The sequence below is a fragment of the Oncorhynchus mykiss genome, chromosome 3 (assembly GCF_057628025.1).
Source record: "Oncorhynchus mykiss isolate SJ-2025 chromosome 3, ASM5762802v1, whole genome shotgun sequence".
NCBI lineage: Eukaryota > Metazoa > Chordata > Actinopteri > Salmoniformes > Salmonidae > Oncorhynchus > Oncorhynchus mykiss.
In genome coordinates this window covers 15,890,916-15,912,500 of record NC_143024.1, presented here as the reverse complement: position 1 = coordinate 15,912,500, position 21,585 = coordinate 15,890,916, and the positions used below count along the sequence as shown (strand labels likewise).

The window sequence follows — 21,585 nt, the reverse complement described above, 5'->3', positions numbered from 1 at the left end:
GCCATCCATGTCTGGAATGATGGATCACTTGAATCGGAACATCTAAGGCCAAAGGCTAGTAGTGACCAATGATGTGTATAAACTCTGGATTGCTGATGCTATGGCTCTCCCCAGTGGGAGCAGTCCTCTATAGGAATTAATGGAATTATACAGTATTGAAATTCAATAGGACAGAATTACATGTATTTAAGATGTTTTGTTGTTGTAGTAGTAGTAGTAGTAGAGACCGTAACAATAGAACTATATATATACACTAAGATTTTTTTTATATCTTTGTTTTGTTTTATGTTTTGCTAACATTGAATATAAAATGATGCATTTGTGTCCGTAATAGAATATACATGTCAAAAACAAATGTAGACATTAACACATGCATTTCTATAGCTTCCAAAATCTTGTTTACAATGAAGGAGGGTTACCAAGATGGCTGCGCGGTGGCTTCAATACAGCGCCCCCTGTTAGTCATCCAGGGTATATATATATATATACACATCATTGGTAGTGACCCACCTGTCTGAGAAGCACCATATCCTGCATCACAAAGGCAATGTAGAATAGGGAGGCAAAACAGTTGAAGAAGTTGAACTGGGGAGAGAAGATGACAAGTAAACTGTTAACAAAAGGATTTTCAAAATCAATGGAAACTTGAAATGATCATGGAAACAAACCAATTTCATGCATGACTCACCACCAGTACTTTAAGGACCAGGTGATTTTGAAATGTTGACTCAAGCCTGTGGTTTTCTAAAGCAAAAATAACATTGACTTCATAAACAGTGTGTCTTCTATCAAGTCAACAACTCTCCCTACAGTCAGCAAAAGAACAAGAGGAACACAGGAAACACCACTGTAGCATTAAGACAATGTATTTTTAGCCTCAATGATTTGTGTGTTCTGTTGTTTTCTGCATTGTTAAAACAACAGTGTATGTATTATAAAATATGAGCTAAAATGCATTCATCCACCCACCCACCCATCCAATCCCACTCACCCCAGCCAGTGAGGAACTCTGCAGCATAGCGGTATATGAGGTTCATGATCTCTATAACCACAGCGTAGATAATACTAGGGATAAAAAGTAGCAGTCCTGTCCAGAAGGTAGGCTCCTCATCATGGATCATCAAGGCCCAGCCCTCCATGTCAAAGTAGATCATCATGACGTACAGAGACAGGTAGAGGCACAGCAGCACAAAGGGAACAGACACCAGGTAGATCCTCAGCTGACGCTTGGCGTTTGAGTAGAGTGGCTCCGCCCGCCCCGTGACGGGATTGACGCCCAAGACGCCGTGGAAGCCCGGCCTCGGCTCCTCGAAGGCTTTCTTCCTGCTCAGGGTGCCCCAGCCGTACGCCAGCGAAGCGCTGAGGCGCTTCCACAACTCCAGGATCACCGTGCACCACACCAGGTTGAAGCCGGCGAACACCGTGAACTTGTCGTAGTCCTCCCAGTCGAAGAGGTAGTATGGTATCCCTATGAGGGCCATGGGGATCAGGGCCAAGGTGAAATACTCCAGGAAACCAAAGTAGAGTGCCATACCCTCACCAAAGTAGTGCCTGATGTCATCTGGATGGACCATGGGGAATCATGGGGAGGATTTAGTCACAAACAAGCTATTAGAAGGTTCTTAGAATGTTCCATGTCTTGTACATGGTGATAGCCTAATCATTGTATATACTCCAGTGAAGTTCATATTGAAAGAGATGGATAACACTAAGATAATACCGTGTAGCCTTAGGATTCAAAGGGCAAAATGATCAAGCCATGGCAACTGTAACTTACCAAGAGGCTGGAAGGACAACTTGATCTTTTTGAACCAGGAAAAGGAAAGCCTTTTGAGTTCCTCCTTCTCATGCAGAGGGAAAACTTGGACAAGGATCCCCTTTGATTGCATTCTGCGTACTGAGATTACATTAAAAACAGAAGAGTCAGTCCATTCACACCCCCCCACCCCCAGTCTCCTGACGCTATTTGTCATGTGATTCTAGCCATCTTTATTAGATAAACATAACGAAACTTGAACTAGTGGCCCACGCCAGTGTTTCCCCAACTCCAGTACCTCCAACAGAACATGTTGTTACAGCCTCAGACAAACTCACCTGGTTCAACTCATTGAGGGCTTGATGATTAGTTGAGGAGTTGAATCAGGTGTGTTTGTCTGGGACTACAATAACAAATGTGTACTGTTGGGGGTACTGGAGGACCAGGGTTTTCAAAGGCCTATGCTCTTTTGGTGAGAGATAATTACCTTGTTAAGTTGCTGAAGTGCTAAAAATGACTGAGAACATTGGCTACTTGAGAGCAATGAAAACAGTTGAGTTTAAACTGTTAACTTTCCTCATAATGAGAGAAAGCTTAGTTTTCTAAAACAATAGCATACAGACCCACATATTTACTAGTATATTTGTATAAAAATAAAAAGCTTTAATTTCATGTCATTTCTTGACAAAATTATTTCCAAAACGTTGCATTATTTTTCTAAACAATTGGTTAAGCTGAATAGCAGTCTATCTGCTCAGCAAGAGCATTGACTCCTTATCTCGTATTTGAATAATCCACTGACATTTGCATATTTATTGTCCTTATTGCTGACTCTGATGGGGAGACAATGTGAGGATTATGTATGTTATGTTTCAAATATGGAATTGGCTTCAGACCTGGGTTCAAATAGTATTGGTTTTCATGTGTGCTGAACTTGACTGAGACATACAGAAGATCTATCTATACACCTGACTGACATCAGCATGATGGAAAAGGAACGGGGATTCATTGGGCCAGGTGATGTTTTTACACTTCTCAATTGTCCAGTATTGGTGATTGCATCCCCACTGGGGCTGCTTCTTGTCTTTAGCTGATAGGAGTGGAAACCAGTGTGGTTGTCTGCTGCAATAGCCTATCCGTGACAAGGACCGACGAGTTGTGCGTTCCGAGATGACGTTCTGTGCCGTTATTTGCCTGTTTGTGGTCCGCCTGTTAGCTTGTACGATTTTTGCTATTCTCCTTCGACCTCTCATCAACGAGCCGTTTCTGCCCACAGGATATTTTTTGTTTGTCGTACCATTCTCGGTAAACCCTTGACACTGTCATGCATGAAAATATACTGGAACCGGCACGCCTGGCACCGACCATCATACCACGCTCAGTCGCTTTGCCCATTCTAATGTTCAATCGATCAGTAACTGAATGCCTCGCTGCCTGTCTGCCTACTTTATATAGCAAGCCACGGCCACATGACTCACTGTCTGTAGGAGCGCACTATTTTGGTGAACGGAGTGGTGTACCTAATAAACTTCCCACAGTGTTAATGGCTCTGAGCTTCCCTAGCACAATAGAACCAATGGAATAGTCACAAAAGTCCAAACCCTGCCCATCTGGCATTCCAATCCAGGCAGCAGGCTCAGAGTATTTGAAAGAAAATGTATACTATTTGAACCCAGGTTTGATGACTGTGCACCCAGTGTTTCAGTGTGGCTGAGGTCATAGGGTCAGTGGTGTACTTACTGACTGACTTCCCTGGATACAGTTTCATCTTCGGATATCCAGGCACGTGGGCCTCATCCTTGGCCCTCAGGTTGTCCAGTTCATGTTTTATGATGTATTGACACTCTGCCATGCTCAGAAAACCATCCCCATCACCTGTAGTATAGAGACACAGACAATTAACACATTTAGTCACTTTACAATACAATAACGTGCTCTTACACTAGTGTAGTAATGATGTTTATTTAAACAACACGCTGTATTTACATAATCTAATTATTGTGTTGTATTGTAATTGTATAGTAATATAGTTGTAATAATATAATACAGAACATTTAAAATACTATTCATCATCTACAGTACATTCACAGTTTACTATGTATGCATCACTAATGGCACCCTATGCGATAAGGAATAGGGCGCCATTTGTGACGTACTGTACCCTAGATTACCTTGGAACTCTTTGAAGTTGTGCTTGTTGGCATACGTGAAGCCTCTCATGGAGCCGTCGTTGAACTCCTTGAAGAGGCCCACGTCCTCAGCTCCGTATAGGAGCCTTTGCCAGGAGGCCCCCACCACATACACATTGGGGTTGTCCTTCTCCGTGCCCTGAGCCCCTGGAGTCAGCTGCTCCACCAGCAGCTCAGCCCCTAACACAGCAGAGGAATCAGGACAGGTATGAAGGCATCAATAGACTAGGTGTTCATCCCAAATTACACCCTATTCCCTTTATAGTGCACTACTTTTGACCAGGGCTCAGGTCAAAAGTAGTGCACTATGTAGGGAATAGGGTGCCATTTTGGGACGTAACCTAGGACAACCATATTGTATCAACAGAGCCAGACTGACTGGTTAATAGATACAGTAACTAAAAGGGACTTTCACACTATTGTACCGAACCGTGCTCTTTTCAGTGAGTATTTCACGATATAAGTGATAAGGTCAGCCTGCTTTGTTTTCACATAGCTTATCGCAGGTGGCATCAGGGCCCGTATTCATAAAGGGAGTGCTGATCTAGGGTCAGTTTTGCTATTTAGATCATAATAATATTTTATAAACAGATCCTAGATCAGCACTCCTACTCTGAGACGCTTTGTGGAAACGGGCCCAGATATGTTATCGGATCAGTTTCGCTCACTTTCAGAGAGCACGATAGAGTGAAAGCCAAAAGAGAGGAAGCAGAGGCAATTTGAAAAGCGATGGAGAGAAGAATGTTTAAACTGTTGGGAAGCTTCAAATCTCTGTTCCCAATATACAGTAGGTAAGCTAAGCTCAATGTACTGTACCTCCATCTTGCTGCTTGTCTCTGACCCTGTTTAGTAACCATGCGATGGCTTCCTCTTTGGTTTCCGAAACCAACTCGATGACCACCAGAGGTGCAAATGTTGAGCCATCACTGTCATACACTGACAAGCTTTTTTGCATTTTCCCCTCTCCCTGTGAAGCCTGGGGAGAGACAAGATAGGAAACAAATGAATTAAACATGACTGCCTACAAGGACCAAAATGACAAGGCCAGAATAGCATTCTTCAGTTTTGAACATCCGAGTATCAGTGTACAGTGAAAATATGTTTTGCATAGCCTAAATACATAAACAACATTGGCTATTTAAATCTATAAAATAAAATATCAGTTGTTGCACATACAAATGTTGCTCTAGGTAACCAAATTACTTATTGCTCCTCTTGCAAATGTGAGTTGCAGCACCTTCACCTGGCCTAAAACAATCTTATATTACCTAACAAGGTGTGGTATGTTCAGGGGTTCAGCCTTGAGGCGTTTTACTAGTCTGAGTACCAGTCTCTTTAGCTAACATTCCACTCCTTGCCACTCCTTGTCATTGCCAAAAAAGCTGGCCTTTCAGCAATCTCAACGTTCAATAGAGAGAAATAGTAATGGCGTCTTTTTGTATGCACTAACTCCGCCATAGCTTATGGAAAAACGAATGAAGTTTTGTAGGTTTTTTGGGCTAAAGAGACTGGTCTGATTCAGACGGGTTGGGTTAAATGCAGAAGACAAATTTCAGTTGACTGGATTCAGTTGCACAACTAACTAACTAACTAGGTATCCCCCTTTACCTTTCCCAGGCTAGCTTTTTACAGTCTGAAGTCGTTAACTTCTGAAGTTGCCTTCATATTCTAAAACGCCTTCTCTTCAAGTCATTCTTATGGCTTGGGTTCAGCCCAACTGATTGATGTCATTCGACTGTTTACTTTAGACGTTGAATCACAACGGCTTAAAAACAGATTTTCCATGTTAAGAGGTTAAAATGTCATTTGATCCAAAATCTGATTCTGAATATCAGCTAAAGCTGGCTAGTGACAGTGACAGCTGAGTGTTTTGGTGTGAGAGAGGGCGGGGCATGAACCGCACGTTCGTTGCAGTATCGATGGGTGGCTATAAACACTGTTACAGGGTATACTCATGATTGCTTTACTCTGAAGAAATGTGTTGAGCTTTGACGTAACATTGTCACGTACAACTGGGGAAACATTTGACGCAAATCGGAAAAGTAGATACCGGTAGGCCTTTTACATCAACAAATCTCTATAAACAAGGCTACTCACCACGTGCTTCGTTCGCTGGCGCAATAAGGTCCACTTTTAAAGGTTGCCCGCAATGCCAAGTCGACAATAAATACCTATTTCGAATCTTCTATTGTCTTGAGAAATCAGAAGAGTTGCTTGACTTCTGCCTCTCCACGTCACTGGCACTGACAGGCAAGCGCCGCTGTAGACCTCAGCCCGCAGTTATCACACCCACCAACGTGCTTTGCTGTGTGTGTAGGCCTACATAGCATAGAGATAGTTAGAGGACGCAACATTGTATCTGTCCTATTATGGCGTCTGTGAGAGCATGGGCAGTGTAGTCACTTTTGTTCTTCTGCTACTTCTATGAGAAGGCTGGTGATTGAATTTATGGAATGTTTGCTCACAATATAATTAATTGGCTGATCCCTCCTGATGATCTAGATGGAATTATGTGTTCATTCCTTAACCCATAAGAAGTCCCACCCCAATGAATACTTCAAAATAGTGAAAGTCTTCAAATGCGCTGCCCATGCTTAGACCGATTTTGGGGCACTAGAGTCCTGTATCTATCTCTATGGAACGGAGGCAAGTAAATCACGACAAGAACACTTTAAATGGGGCTTCCTCATTTGAATAGGATTCTAACACGTTTTTCTAGCAGGACAGGCATACGGCATATGTCTTTATTATGAAAAAAAATACAGTAGTTATAATGTTGACAATATTATTTTAACCTTTTATTTAACTAGGAATGTCAATAAAGAACAAACTCTTATTTACAATGACGGCCTACCGGGGAACTGCCTTGTTCAGGGGCAGAAATACAGATGTTTACCTAGTCCGCTCAGGGATTCGACCCAGCAACCTTTCGGTTACTGGTCCAACGCTCTAGTGGTTACCTGCCTTGTGGTTAGACTAAACCTCACCAGACAATGAGGTGAGGGTTATTATGATTATGGTCTTGCTCCCAGGATACAAGTATTGGTTCTTGTTAGTTTGGTTTGGCTAGTTTATTATTACTATTGAGGTTGTCATATAAAACACAGAATCCATAGCATTGTCTCTGATAAGAGCCTATCGAATACGACTACCAATTTTTGTGTAAATAATTGTATTTTACCATACCAGAGTTCATTTGTGGCGTGTGTGTGTATCTTCCGCAATATCACGTCCCACAGCGTCAGTAAAAAAAAGTCGCGTTCTTCTTCAGGGGTGTATTACTGAAACCGTTTACTTCAAACGGAAAACGTTTTGCAACGAAAACGAGACTTTATTGGTCAAGTTTATCAAAATTTGGGAGTTTATGTAGGTAGGTCCCTCCCCGTCTCGTTCGCTCAGAGGAAGAGACGAAGTGAGAAGTTTTAATCGTCCCAAGATCTGGCCACGAAAATAAACCAACTAAGTGAATCATTTTTGTATGGAGGTCAATGAGTGTCGAATTTAGAAAACAAAAATGGTCATTTCTCATTTGCTACTTGACGCTTATTTTATTTAATTGGACGTTTCGCAAATCTTAGGTGTTATGTGTGTGTAACAGATGTGAAACGGCTAGCTTAGTTAGCGTGGGCGCTAAATAGCGTTTCAATCAGTGACGTCACTTGCTCTGAGACCTTGAAGTAGTAGTTCCCCCCTTGCTCTGCAAGGGCCGCGGCTTTTGTGGAGCGATGGGTAACGACGCTTCGTAGGCGTCAGTTGTTGATGTGTATGGGTATGGGCGAGGGGACGGTTTAAAATTATACTGTTACATTGATGCTGTTGACCCGGATTACTGGTTGCTGCGGAAAAAGGAGGAAGGTCAAAAGGGGGGTGAGTGCCATCAAAAGGAACATACAATTTGACATCCCAATTAGGATCTGGCTAAAAAAAATACTTGAATCAGTTATAGAACCAATTGGCCTTTATGGTTGAGGTCTGGGGTGCGCTCACAAACCAAGAATTCACTAAATGAGGAAAAACAAAATTGAGACTCTGCATGCAGAATTCTGAAAAAACATCCCCTGTGTACAACGTCAAACACCAAATACTGCACGCAGAGCAAAATTCGGATGATACCCGCTAATGATCAAAATCCAGAAAACAGACGTTAAATTCTACAACAACCTAAAAGGAATTGATTCCAAAACCACAATAAGACCTAACCAAATCACGAGAATACAAAAAGGTAATTTCTTGACAAATTTGGAAATAATTAACTAAAAAATAGAGCAAACTGGAATGCTATTTGGCCCTAAACAGAGAGTACACAGTGGCAGAATACCTGGATACCATGACTGACCCAAAATTAAGGAAAGCTTTGACTATGTGCAGACTCAGTGAGCATAGCCTTGCTATTGAGAAAGGCTGCTGTAGGCAGACCTAGCTCTCAAGAGAAGATAGGCTAGGTGCATACTGCCCATTAAATTAGGTGGAAATTGAGCTGCACTTCCTACCCTCCTGCCAAATGTATGATAATGTTAGATAAACATATTTCCCTCAGATTACACAGACCCACAACGAATTTAAAAACAAGTCACATTTTGATAAACTCCCATATCTATTAGGTGAAATACCACAGTGTACCATCACAGCAGCAAGATGTGACCTGTTGCCATAAGAAAAAGGCAAACAGTGAAGAACAAACACCATTGTAAATACAACCCATATTTATGTTTATTTATTTTCCCTTTTGTACATCAACTATTTACACATCATTAGAACATGGTCTCTAGCCATAATATGTTGTCAGTGTAATGTTTACTTTTAATTTCTGATTGTTTATTTAACTTTTGTTTGTTATCTATTTCACTTGCTTTGGCAATGTAAACATATGTTTCCCATGCCAATAAAGCCATTTGAATTGAAATTGATAGAGGACTCATCATGGATATTATCCAATTTGTCATGGACATTGCCATTGAGGGCTTTCACCATTTATACGTTTTCAACTGGATGGGGATTCCTATGAGTTGGTAGCAATCAGCCAATGAAGAAAACAATTGACTACTTTAAAATGGAGATAGCTTTAATGGGACTGCCCACACTGTCACAGACGTTATAATGGCACAGATACAAAGATGAGTCCTCCATCTCTATGGCCTGTTGTTCACACGTGTATCTGCCCTCTCATTGGCTAGAATGGGCTCCTGAGAGGCACAGCGGTCTAAGGTACTGCATCTCAGTGCTAGAAGCGTCACTACAGACCCTGGTTTGTTTCCAGGCTGTATCACAACCGGCCGCGATTGGGAGTCCCATAGGGCGGCACAGAATTGGCTCAGCATCGTCCGGCCGGGTTAGGGATGGGCCGGGGGAGGCCGTCATTGTAAATAAGAATCTGTTCTTAACTGACTTGCCTAGTTAAATAAAGTTTTTTTTTTTTAAATGGTCCCACCTGATCTCACAACCTGCCTGCCTTCCGTATTTGAGAACATGTGTTTTGATTGTCAGAGCATATTTGAGGACATGTGTTTTGATTGTCAGAGCATATTTGAGGACATGTGTTTTGATTGTTATCTTATCAATACAATAGACACTCTTTAGTTTGCTTCCGTTTAGATCCTTAAGTATGGTAAAGGGTTTCCGTTGCAAAAGTTTTGCAACGGAAACCTCCTAATGAATACACGCCAGGTGATGTCATGTTTTGTGGATCATGTGATTTGGCTGTGTGAAGAATGGCTGACCAAGCGGTGACTACTGAGAGAGGGTGAGTGTGTTTTTTTATAAACAAACTTAGAACCGCTCTTTTAAATATAACAATATTGATAAAAGCGACCCACAAAAAGTTAATCATGATACAATATGTTTCCCTTGTGTCTTGTTATTAGCTAGTCCTAGCACGTTGATTGTTCTTGTTTGTCGTCAAGCACCTGTAGACTGAAGTTAATTTTCAATTGACTTAACACACTCGTGGCAACAATGTTGCCATTTCAGGACTTGACGTGTAAGTCGCCTTGTTTATAGTTTATGCCGGGTTCCGGTGCATGTCGGAGCTAGGAAACTCGGACTTTTCGACTTGCTAATTAGTTGAACGCGGTAGGTGATTGACAACAACAAGTTAGAAAGTCTGACATTTCCGATGTTCCTAGTTCCGACTAGCACGTGAAAGCGGCATTGGTCCGGGTTAAAAAGTCATGAAACCGACGGAGCGGTTTAAAGCTTGAAATTAACAGCTGTGTTGGAATGCGAACAATATGAGTGTCAGTTCTGAATGTATGGTGCGGGAGGATGACGGGAATGGTCGGAAGTGGAAATACATAAGAAGAAGAGAGATCATGATACAGAAAGCAGTGAAGCGTCTAGTGAAGAAAGCATGAAGAGGGCCTAGGTATGAAGCAAGGGTAGTAGTGATGTGTTGGAGTGGAAAGCGGTGATAGTGTTTGATGAGACCACGGGGCCTCACTTACACCCTATCTGACTAACTCATGCCGTAGAGAAAAAGGTAGGTGAAGTGAAATTAGCTCCATTCATTGGAAATGGTAGATTGTTAATATAGTGTGGTAGCCAGGCTCAGCAAGAGACTATTCTGAAAATGGAAAAGCTTAACGTAAATGGGAAGAAGATTAAAAGCCATGTCCCTGGTTCTTATGCTAGATTGGGGGAAGTCATCACTGTGGTCCCAATATCTATGTCCGTAGATGATGTTAAAGAAAATGTGACGGGAGGCAGAGTAATTGAGGCCAAAAGGTTGATTGGTAGGAAAGAGTGTCAAACAAGTTAAAGATTATCAGTGGTGGTGAGGTTTGATAAAGTCTTGCTGAGAAAAGTACAGCTCCGATTCCTTAGTTTCAGTGTTAGAGAATGTGTCCCATACGCACTGCAATGTTTTAAACGCCAAAGAATGTAGCGGCTCAGTGTAAAGGAAAGAAAAGATGTGCCAAGTGAGTAGGGACACATGGTTATGGTGAATGTGGGAGCAATGTGAAGGTTAAGTGCAGTAATTGTGGGGGGGAACACTGTAGCATTTGGTGGATGCCAAGTACAGAGAGTCTCGGAGATATAGGATCAGTCGTGATGTATCGTATCGCTTTTATTGGTAAGGTTATTAATGCGACTCGGGTTGTGAAAAGCAGAAGGTTATTGTGGAGACGGCAAAAGAGATATTGGGGGTAACAGATGTTACTGTTGAAATGGTTGTTGATATGTTGAACAATCCTAAGGGTGAAGTGTTTCAGCATGATACAGATACATTTTAATGGTGTTAGTGAGGGTTTTGGGGGGCAGAGTGGAGGGTGTCTTTGACAGTGTCATATCTCAAGATGTTTTAGGTGTTGTTTACATGTACATAGACTACTCATAGACTACTTAGACTACTTATATTTTAAATGTCCATGTTTCTATTTTCTGATCTTAATTTAGGACAATTCCACGGTGATGGAATTATCCTGAGAAATTCTATGGTCATGGAATTATGCCCAGACTCAGAATTTTCACTTTAAAATGTATACCAAACAAAAAAACATTGATTTCAAAGTTTAACCAACCATATAACTAACTCTATGCAAAAGGACTTAACCATTTCCACACAAAATATACAGTAAGAACTGTGCAGATATAAAGTTTGGTAACAGAATATCAGAATAATCGCTCTCGTTGGCTGGCCCTCGCGTCATACTCGTCGCCAAACCCACTGGCTCCATGTCATCTACAAGACCCTGCTAGGTAAAGTCCCCCTTATCTCAGCTCGCTGGTCACCATAGCATCACCCACCTGTAGCACTCGCTCCAGCAGGTATATCTCTCTGGTCACCCCCAAAACTAATTCTTCCTTTGGCCGCCTCTCCTTCCAGTTCTCTGCTGCAATGACTGGAACGAACTACAAAAATCTCTGAAACTGGAAACACTTATCTCCCTCACTAGCTTTAAGCACCAGCTGTCAGAGCAGCTCACAAATTACTGCACCTGTACATAGCCCACCTATAATTTAGCCCAAACAACTACCTCTTTCCCTACTGAATTTATTTTATTTATTTATTTATTTATTTAGCTCCTTTGCACCCCATTATTTTTATTTCTACTTTGCACATTCTTCCACTGCAAATCTACCATTCCAGTGTTTTACTTGCTATATTGTATTTACTTTGCCACCATGGCCTTTTTTTGCCTTTACCCCCCTTATCTCACCTCATTTGCTCACATCGTATATAGGCTTGTTTCTACTGTGTTATTGACTGTGTTTGTTTTACTCCATGTGTAACTCTGTGTTGTTGTATGTGTCGAACTGCTTTGCTTTATCTTGACCAGGTCGCAATTGTAAATGAGAACTTGTTCTCAACTTGCCAACCTGGTTAAATAAAGGTGTTCTCAACTAGCCAACCTGGTTAAATAAAGGTGTTCTCAACTAGCCAACCTGGTTAAATAAAGGTGTTCTCAACTAGCCAACCTGGTTAAATAAAGGTGAAAAAATAATAATAATAAAAAAATAAAACCCAGGGAGATTTTACCGTAATTTTGTTACCAAATTTAGCATCTGCACAGTTTTTCCAGTAAATTGTTCAAAGTAGTCATTGTGCATAGAGTTGGTTTGTTAAACTTCTAAATCAATATTTTTTTTGATTGGCATACAGCGTAATTCAGCTACTGTGGAAATGCCATATTGACAATGCCTAAAGTAAAATGTTTTAGGAAGGCTTGAAAGCTTTGTTCAAGTGTTTTTGTAAGCCTATAGGCCAGTACACTACAACCTTCTCCACTACTGCAACCCAATTTCAAGAACCAATTATCCAATACCTTATCTGTTTTATAATTTAGGATGTAACTAAGTCCAATGCAGCGAATCCCATCCCCAACACTAACTGCATTTCCCCATTCAATGAACACAAGCACATGTGATTAATAAGGCTATTGCATGTCGTCCCTGGCATATAACGTCCCTTTTTCCACTCTGTTTTTTGGCTGCAGACTGGCTCAGCGAATACTGATGTTTCTTGGTATTCATAGTCTTTTCTACAATTTGTTGAGTATCCTGGACAGAACGTTGAGGTAACCTACCTACCGGTGTGATTGTCAGACTAACTCCACCTCCCCGGCCGCACCCCACTCATATGCTGCTAGTGCAACTCTAACTCCCTGCTGCATGCAGTGCTTGAGGCAGGAAGTAACATCCCTGGCAGTTCAATCAGTTAACAAACCCTGCATGTCATTTTATTTTCACCTATCCCGAAGCATGTTTACAAGTTGTTGTTTTTTACATTTAATGTCTCGTCTCCTTTTTGCTGTGAAATATTACAACCGTCAGCAACATCACTCCTGACTACCAATGTAATCCCAGACCGCATAGGCTATAGCCTAGGCTGGTTGATGAGTTGTGTCTGTGTCTATGCAGGTCCTGGACTTCCACGGCATGGATCACCAGCTGGCTGCCCTCCTGGTGCCCCACCTCCCAGAACCAGCTCAAGACTGCAGAGGAGAAGATGCTGCAATGTAAGGAATTTCTCTCTCCTTTACCATCAAACTGTATTTCCAGCCATGGCCAATTTGTGGATTATTATGTGTGGATCCTTCTCATCCCCAGGCATCACAGGCAAGGTGTCCCAGCAGTATGTCCCAATCTCGGATGGTAACATGCTGTGGACCCTCACATTGAATGGAAACATGAAGAACCAGACTCCCCTGGTGCTGCTGCATGGCTTCGGTGGAGGGGTGGGCCTGTGGGCCCTCAACCTAGACGCCCTGGCCCAACAGGTTAGTCTCTGAAGCACACGCTTCTCTTGTAGCGTTGGAAAGCCTGAGGAAGTTCTCCTCAGAGAGACCATGTAAAGGGGTGTGGTACGACAGAGTCTAGATAGAAACTAGTGCACGTTGCCATATATCAAACCACTGCAGTATTTTGCATGGTTGCGGCTCTGAACAGGTTGTTATAATCATATTTCTGATGTTTATGTAAGGATGAATAAGGTACGTAACTAACGGTTTATAGGCTACTACAAGGTAGGAAAAGAAACAAGGAAATGCCTCTTCGGAGGGGAAACTTCATTTCTACTCACAGCCAATCACATACTGAATTTCTCCAGACTTCCAAAAGAGATTTGGAGGATGGTCACAGGAAACTACCAATAGGTCAACTGGTCAACCACACCTGCTATATATAACTAGCTCTAATTGTTATCTGACTGCTATATATTTTGTGTATGCTTTCTTTTTAACACTGACTTCTATTTTTAGTAAGTTTTATCATGTTGTGTAGTGCCTTTACAAATAAAATGACTTTTCATTATTATTATTGTTAATAATAGAGGCCCGTCTATGCCTTTGACCTGCTGGGCTTCGGCCAGAGCAGCAGGCCCTACTTCAGCTCCGACGCCAAGGAGGCTGAGGCCCAGTTTGTGGACTCCATCGAGCAGTGGAGGGCTAAAGTCGGCCTGGAAGCCATGGTCATGCTGGGACATAACTTTGGAGGTTATTTGGCAGCTGCTTATTCGCTCAAGTATCCCACCAGGCAAGTATCACCTGACACCACCCAACACTTTCCCCAGTTCAGAACCATAGACAGGTTTCAATATGAATGGTTGTTTTATTCCTTAGTATTTAGCCACCTCCTTGGTTAAAGATAGAATACTACATGTGTTTAGCCACCTCCTTGGTTAAAGATAGAATACTACATGTATTTAGCCACCTCCTTGGTTAAAGATAGAATACTACATGTGTTTAGCCACCTCCTTGGTTAAAGATAGAATACTACATGTATTTAGCCAGTCCTTGGTTCACCCTCCTATGCTTGACTAATACTGTACACCCCAGCCCTCCCGGGATGTTGGTATGCAGGTGCTAACCTCTGATAACAACATGAATGTCCTTAAAAAGTGTCCCCTCTGTGCTGTATCTCAACTGAATCATCTTCTCTCACTGTGTTGCTAAGATTTCAGCAGGAACCTAACTCATTATAAATGTCTCCAAAACCTCATCACACTCAGATCAGAACAGCTTAAAGCAGCCAGCCAGCCAGCCAGCCACATCCTGTCCTTCTAGTATTCAAGCAGCCAGCCAGCCAGCCACATCCTGTCCTTCTAGTATTCAAGCAGCCAGCCAGCCAGCCACATCCTGTCCTTCTAGTATTCAAGCAGCCAGCCAGCCACATCCTGTCCTTCTAGTATTCAAGCAGCCAGCCAGCCACATCCTGTCCTGCTAGTATTCAAGCAGCCAGCCAGCCACATCCTGTCCTTCTAGTATTCAAGCAGCCAGCCAGCCACATCCTGTCCTTCTAGTATTAAAGCAGCCAGCCAGCCACATCCTGTCCTTCTAGTATTCAAGCAGCCAGCCAGCCAGCCACATCCTGTCCTTCTAGTATTCAAGCAGCCAGCCAGCCACATCCTGTCCTTCTAGTATTCAAGCAGCCAGCCAGCCACATCCTGTCCTTCTAGTATTCAAGCAGCCAGCCAGCCACATCCTGTCCTTCTAGTATTCAAGCAGCCAGCCAGCCACATCCTGTCCTTCTAGTATTCAAGCAGCCAGCCAGCCACATCCTGTCCTTCTAGTATTCAAGCAGCCAGCCAGCCACATCCTGTCCTTCTAGTATTCAAGCAGCCAGCCAGCCACATCCTGTCCTTCTAGTATTCAAGCAGCCAGCCAGCCACATCCTGTCCTTCTAGTATTCAAGCAGCCAGCCAGCCACATCCTGTCCTTCTAGTATTCAAGCAGCCAGCCAGCCACATCCTGTCCTTCTAGTATTCAAGCAGCCAGCCAGCCACATCCTGTCCTTCTAGTATTCAAGCAGCCAGCCACATCCTGTCCTTCTAGTATTCAAGCAGCCAGCCAGCCACATCCTGTCCTTCTAGTATTAAAGCAGCCAGCCACATCCTGTCCTTCTAGTATTCAAGCAGCCAGCCAGCCACACTGTCCTTCTAGTATTAAAGCAGCCAGCCACATCCTGTCCTTCTCTAGTATTAAAGCAGCCAGCCACATCCTGTCCTTCTCTAGTATTAAAGCAGCCAGCCACATCCTGTCCTTCTAGTATTAAAGCAGCCAGCCACATCCTGTCCTTCTAGTATTAAAGCAGCCAGCCACATCCTGTACTTCTAGTATTAAAGCAGCCAGCCACATCCTGTCCTTCTAGTATTCAAGCAGCCAGCCACATCCTGTCCTTCTCTAGTATTCCAGCAGCCAGCCAGCCAGCCACATCCTGTCCTTCTAGTATTAAAGCGGCCAGCCACATCCTGTCCTTCTAGTATTAAAGCAGCCAGCCAGCCACATCCTGTCCTTCTAGTATTAAAGCAGCCAGCCAGCCACATCCTGTCCTTCTAGTATTAAAGCAGCCAGCCAGCCACATCCTGTCCTTCTAGTATTAAAGCAGCCAGCCAGCCACATCCTGTCCTTCTAGTATTCAAGCAGCCAGCCAGCCACATCCTGTCCTTCTAGTATTAAAGCAGCCAGCCAGCCACATCCTGTCCTTCTAGTATTAAAGCAGCCAGCCAGCCACATCCTGTCCTTCTAGTATTAAAGCAGCCAGCCAGCCACATCCTGTCCTTCTAGTATTAAAGCAGCCAGCCAGCCAGCCACATCCTATCCTTCTAGTATTAAAGCAGCCAGCCAGCCAGCCACATCCTGTCCTTCTAGTATTAAAGCAGCCCGCCAGCCACATCCTGTCCTTCTAGTATTAAAGCAGCCAGCCAGCCACATCCTGTCCTTCTAGTATTAAAGCAGCCAGCCAGCCAGCCACATCCTGTCCTTCTAGTATTAAAGCAGCCAGCCAGCCAGCCACATCCTGTCCTTCTAGTATTCCAGCAGCCAGCCAGCCAGCCACATCCTGTCCTTCTAGTATTAAAGCAGCCCGCCAGCCACATCCTGTCCTTCTCTAGTATTAAAGCAGCCAGCCAGCCACATCCTGTCCTTCTCCAGTATTAAAGCAGCCAGCCACATCCTGTCCTTCTAGTATTCAAGCAGCCAGCCAGCCACATCCTGGCCTTCTAGTATTAAAGCAGCCCGCCAGCCACATCCTGATTATCCTAATTGGCTCTGAATTAAGGACAAAATGCTCTTAATCTGACTGGGGCACTTTGGCTATGTTTAGACAGGCAGCCCAATTCTGTTATTATTTTCCACTAATTGGTCTTTTGACCACTGATCTTTTCACATCAGATTTTTTTCAGAGCTCATCTGATTGGTCAAAAGACCAATTAGGGAAAAAAATATCAGAATTGGTCTGCCTGTCTAAATGCCGCCTTTATTTCCCCTGTTCAGTTCACCGATGGACAAATCACTTAATAAACTGTGCCCTAGTGGTTTAGATTATTTCCTTTCCAGACCTTTCAATACGACATCAACTTATTTTGTTCACAACCATAGAGGCGTTTCAGTTATTTCAGATTGGTGTTGATGGAGTCTGGTCTTTCCTCTTCACTGTCCTGTAGGGTGCAACACATGGTGCTGGTTGAGCCGTGGGGCTGACCTTTCCTCTTCACTGTCCTGTAGGGTGTAACACATGGTGCTGGTTGAGCCGTGGGGCTGACCTTTCCTCTTCACTGTCCTGTAGGGTGTAACACATGGTGCTAGTTGAGCCGTGGGGCTGACCTTTCCTCTTCACTGTCCTGTAGGGTGTAACACATGGTGCTGTTGAGCCGTGGGGCTGACCTTTCCTCTTCACTGTCCTGTAGGGTGTAACACATGGTGCTGTTGAGCCGTGGGGTTGATCTTTCCTCTTCACTGTCCTGTAGGGTGTAACACATGGTGCTGGTTGAGCCGTGGGGCTGACCTTTCCTCTTCTTCACTGTCCTGTAGGGTGTAACACATGGTGCTGGTTGAGCCGTAGGGCTGACCTTTCCTCTTCACTGTCCTATAGGGTGTAACACATGGTGCTGGTTGAGCCGTGGGTCTGACCTTTCCTCTTCTTCACTGTCCTGTAGGGTGTAACACATGGTGCTGGTTGAGCCGTGGGGCTGACCTTTCCTCTTCACTGTCCTGTAGGGTGTAACACATGGTGCTGGTTGAGCCGTGGGGCTGACCTTTCCTCTTCTTCACTGTCCTGTAGGGTGTAACACATGGTGCTGGTTGAGCCGTGGGTCTGACCTTTCCTCTTCTTCGCTGTCCTGTAGGGTGCAACATATGGTGCTGGTTGAGCCGTGGGTCTGACCTTTCCTCTTCACTGTCCTGTAGGGTTTAACACATGGTGCTGGTTGAGCCGTGGGGCTGACCTTTCCTCTTCTTCACTGTCCTGTAGGGTGTAACACATGGTGCTGGTTGAGCCGTGGGTCTGACCTTTCCTCTTCTTCGCTGTCCTGTAGGGTGCAACATATGGTGCTGGTTGAGCCGTGGGGCTGACCTTTCCTCTTCACTGTCCTGTAGGGTGCAACATATGGTGCTGGTTGAGCCGTGGGTCTGACCTTTCCTCTTCACTGTCCTGTAGGGTGCAACATATGGTGCTGGTTGAGCCGTGGGGCTTACCTGAGCGTCCAGACACAGAAGACCAGGACAGGCCTACCCCCGTGTGGATCAAAGCCCTGGGAGCCATGTTGAGCCCGTTCAACCCCCTGGCAGGGCTACGACTGGTGGGGCCACTGGGTAAGACTGGCAGCCTGTCTGACTAGATGGATGACAGACATAGAAATACTACTGTAAATTACATTTCAGTTACATACCTGTCAGACTGGATGACTGCATTGTTTATGGGATGGAGATTTTACCAGCATTCAAACCCACCTCCTTTGTTCTTCAAGGTCCCACACTTGTTTCAGCTCTAAGACCAGACTTCAAGAAGAAATACTTGTCCATGTTCAACGACGATACGGTCACAGAGTATATCTATCACCTGAATGTCCAGACTCCCAGGTTAGTCCCTCCCTCTCTCTCTCTATTTAGTTCCTGTTTGAGTTCACTGGCTTTTTATCTCCACTTACTCTGGGCCTGTATTTACAGTCTCAGTCTGAGTGAGTTTCAATACAGTTCACTTCCAATGTTTTCCTCTTAGACCATAATGAAGATGTTATGATTCAATTCTGAAATGCTTTTGTGATATAGGCTGTGATTTTCATTTGTCTCACACCCTTATTTCAGTGATAATGTTAGTTTTACTCTGTTGTAGTGGTGAGTTCAAAGTAGCTGCTTATTAAGGATTATTCTGAGAAGATCAGATATATCGTATACATTACTGCTGTACTTCTCCCTCTTTAGTAATAATCATGTTTGTTTACTCTGTTGCAGTGGTGAGACAGCCTTCAAGAACATGACCATCCCATACGGGTGGGCCAAGAGGCCTATGCTGCAGAGGATTGGCCTGCTCCATGCTGACATCCCTATTACTGTGATATATGGGTCACGCTCCAGCATCGACGGTAACTCGGGCAACGCTATCAAAGAAATGAGGCCAAACTCTCATGTGGAGATCATAGTACGTTTCAATTCCTTTAAACTGAACACTTAAGATGCTGTCTGTGTGTGGTTGTCTAGTAATGCGTGAGACAGCTGGCTCAGCTCTTATATTCAGCTTTATTCAGCAGGTGGCAGGAAAAAAAGTGAATTGAAGTGTTAAATCCTAGATGAATATAATTTTCCAGAATGTGTATTTGATCTCATATTTCTATTCCTCCTCCTCTCTCTCTCCCAGGCTATCAGAGGAGCGGGCCACTACGTCTATGCTGACCAGCCAGAGGACTTCAACCACAGAGTGCTTCAGGTGTGTGACGCGCTGGGCTGAGGGGGGGGGGGGGCACTAGTTAACCTGCGGAGAGTGACGTGTTACACCTGTCATGCCCAGAGCTTGTCCTCTCAGTGAGCATGTGATCTGTGAGGATAGAGGACTGGGCATACAGCTCAATAGGGCTTTATTTTACCTCGATCATCCTCACTTTAGGTCCTCAGTAGTAGACCTACCACCACCAGCACAGCAGACCTGCTAACTAGGGAAGGACCCCGTGTTGAAAAGATGATTCTCCTGGATTGTTTGGTTTGACACTTTTGTATTCATTCTACTGACAAAAGAGAATGGCTCATAGTTGTTACTGCTTGTTGTGATTTTGGTCATTTTGTGATGAGTGTGTCAGCTTTTAATCTGCTGTTTTAAGAAATGTGATTCTCAGAACGATACAGACTACAATTTGACCACTTGTGGATTATTCTCATTCTGTCAAAGATCCTTTGTGAGATTATTTAGAAATGTGTCATTTGCGTCATAACAGCTCATGTAGATATGACCACGGACCATAGAGTTTTCATTTAAAAACACATGATTGTGGAACTTCTAGACCTCTGGTTTTACTGATGGGCTCCTGAGTGACACAGCGGTCTAAGGCACTTCATCTCAGTGCTTCATCTCAGTTCCAGGCTGTATCACAACCGGCTGTGATTGGCAGTCCCGTAGGGAGGCGCACCATTGGCCCAGCGTCGTTAGGGTTTGGCCGGGGTAGGCCGTCATTGCAAATAAGAATTCTTCTTAACTGACTTGCGTAGTTAAGGTTAAATAAATCCCAAATATAAAAAGATGTCCCCATGACAACCGAAGTGCCTTTTTAATGACCTAGTATGTGACCAGGGACTACAGTCATTGCTGCTGCTTTTTGGTCTTGTCTTTTTATGGGTCCTTTTGTAAGTGGTCGTTTTCACTTCAAGGTGATCTAATTATGTTCTCATTCATAGTGTTTTGGCTCTTGTTGTGGTCTAGTGTTAAAATAATCCACGTATTAATAGCTGGCGTGTGCCGGTGAAGGAAAACGCAGCATCAGAATCTAGTAATTGAAGATAACTACTCCATTCTTCTCAGCTGCCATTGTGGGGAAAGAAGGTTCGGCCTCAATAAATCCCATTCATTCATTGCAACAGTATTTGATAGCATTATTAGGCACCTGTCCAGGGTGTCTGGAAAAGCACAGTATCTAGGTCTAAGATCAGTTAGCATAGCTATAGCAGCCTGTCCTCTTATTTCATATAGGTGACAGCTAATATCTCTGTGTGTGAAGTTGCAGATTGGGTGAGTTACTTAGACTTTTACAGCCACTTTACCCAGTGCACCGTTTACTAGATGTGCTGAGCCCAAGGACAAGGTTTGATTAACTCCTGAACATGTGGATGCCTTTGTATTGTTGTCCTGTATATCATTGTAAGTCTCCAATCACAAGTCAATTACCGTGGGGAAGAACAAATGGTGCTTCTCTATTCATGTATTGTAAAATACCTGTAAATAATAAAGATTATATTATGATTTCCGTGGGCTTTGTTGTGACACGTATATTTAGACTTGTGTTGTGAAGATCAACAATATTTCAGTCTTAAACACTACAACTCTCATAGGCATTCTGTCTGAAAACCACCTTTACAATAAAAGATTGCAGTAAAAGTGGAGTAACTGCAGTAATTGCGCAGTAACTGAAGTGTACTGCAGTCAGAGTGCAGTATAACTGCAGTTACACTTCAAAATTACTGCAGTAAAATAACTTGTTGTCACGGTGACTTTATCAAGCATTTTTTTTATCCACACTGATTTCTGTTCAAAGAGGAGAGCTAATCTCAACCGCTTTCGTTCCTATGAATTGTTCCTTTGAGAGAGATGAACCCCACTGTGTGAAATGTGGTCGTCAGAGCTCCAGAGGAAGAACATGGGAGCTTTTTAGTACACATAAAAGTACAGAACTGCAACATGGACATCAGTATGACGTTCAGGGGTAGACGTTACATCATTCTGGGT

General features: G+C 43.5%; 2 protein-coding genes across 8 annotated transcripts in view; one reads left to right on the top strand and one right to left on the bottom strand.

The window, feature by feature from the left end:
- Positions 1 to 7,361, bottom strand: part of ano10a (anoctamin 10a) — a 47,636-nt gene extending 40,275 nt beyond the window's left edge. For 2 of the 4 annotated variants that reach the window (XM_036966385.2, XM_036966399.2), the window contains exons 1-9: positions 7,132 to 7,361; positions 6,043 to 6,264; positions 4,762 to 4,921; positions 3,928 to 4,125; positions 3,497 to 3,631; positions 1,778 to 1,897; positions 992 to 1,561; positions 689 to 744; positions 511 to 585 (exon numbers count right to left, since the gene is read on the bottom strand). In XM_036966385.2, the coding sequence (XP_036822280.1) occupies positions 511 to 585; positions 689 to 744; positions 992 to 1,561; positions 1,778 to 1,897; positions 3,497 to 3,631; positions 3,928 to 4,125; positions 4,762 to 4,900 (1,293 nt within the window). In that variant the 5' untranslated portion in view covers positions 4,901 to 4,921; positions 6,043 to 6,264; positions 7,132 to 7,361. The remainder of the gene's footprint in view (positions 1 to 510; positions 586 to 688; positions 745 to 991; positions 1,562 to 1,777; positions 1,898 to 3,496; positions 3,632 to 3,927; positions 4,126 to 4,761; positions 4,922 to 6,042; positions 6,265 to 7,131) is intronic. The other 2 variants (XM_036966393.2, XM_090222144.1) reach the window with 1 other exon arrangement.
- Positions 7,362 to 9,576: 2,215 nt separating this feature from the next.
- LOC149984405 (1-acylglycerol-3-phosphate O-acyltransferase ABHD5-like) lies at positions 9,577 to 21,106 on the top strand. Of its 4 annotated transcripts, XM_090222115.1 has the most exons (10): positions 9,596 to 9,685; positions 12,879 to 12,959; positions 13,303 to 13,400; positions 13,492 to 13,661; positions 14,213 to 14,415; positions 18,316 to 18,470; positions 18,626 to 18,737; positions 19,110 to 19,296; positions 19,513 to 19,581; positions 19,759 to 21,106. In XM_090222115.1, exons 1-10 carry the CDS (start codon positions 9,654 to 9,656, stop codon positions 19,855 to 19,857), a joined length of 1,206 nt encoding a protein of 401 aa, XP_090078241.1. In that variant the 5' UTR covers positions 9,596 to 9,653; the 3' UTR covers positions 19,858 to 21,106. The 4 variants fall into 4 exon arrangements, with proteins under 4 accessions (XP_090078246.1, XP_090078248.1, XP_090078241.1 ...); XM_090222120.1 differs by lacking the exon at positions 12,879 to 12,959 and having other exon boundaries at positions 9,577 to 9,685; XM_090222119.1 differs by lacking the exon at positions 19,759 to 21,106 and having other exon boundaries at positions 9,602 to 9,685; positions 19,513 to 19,683.
- The last annotated feature ends 479 nt before the right edge of the window (positions 21,107 to 21,585 follow it).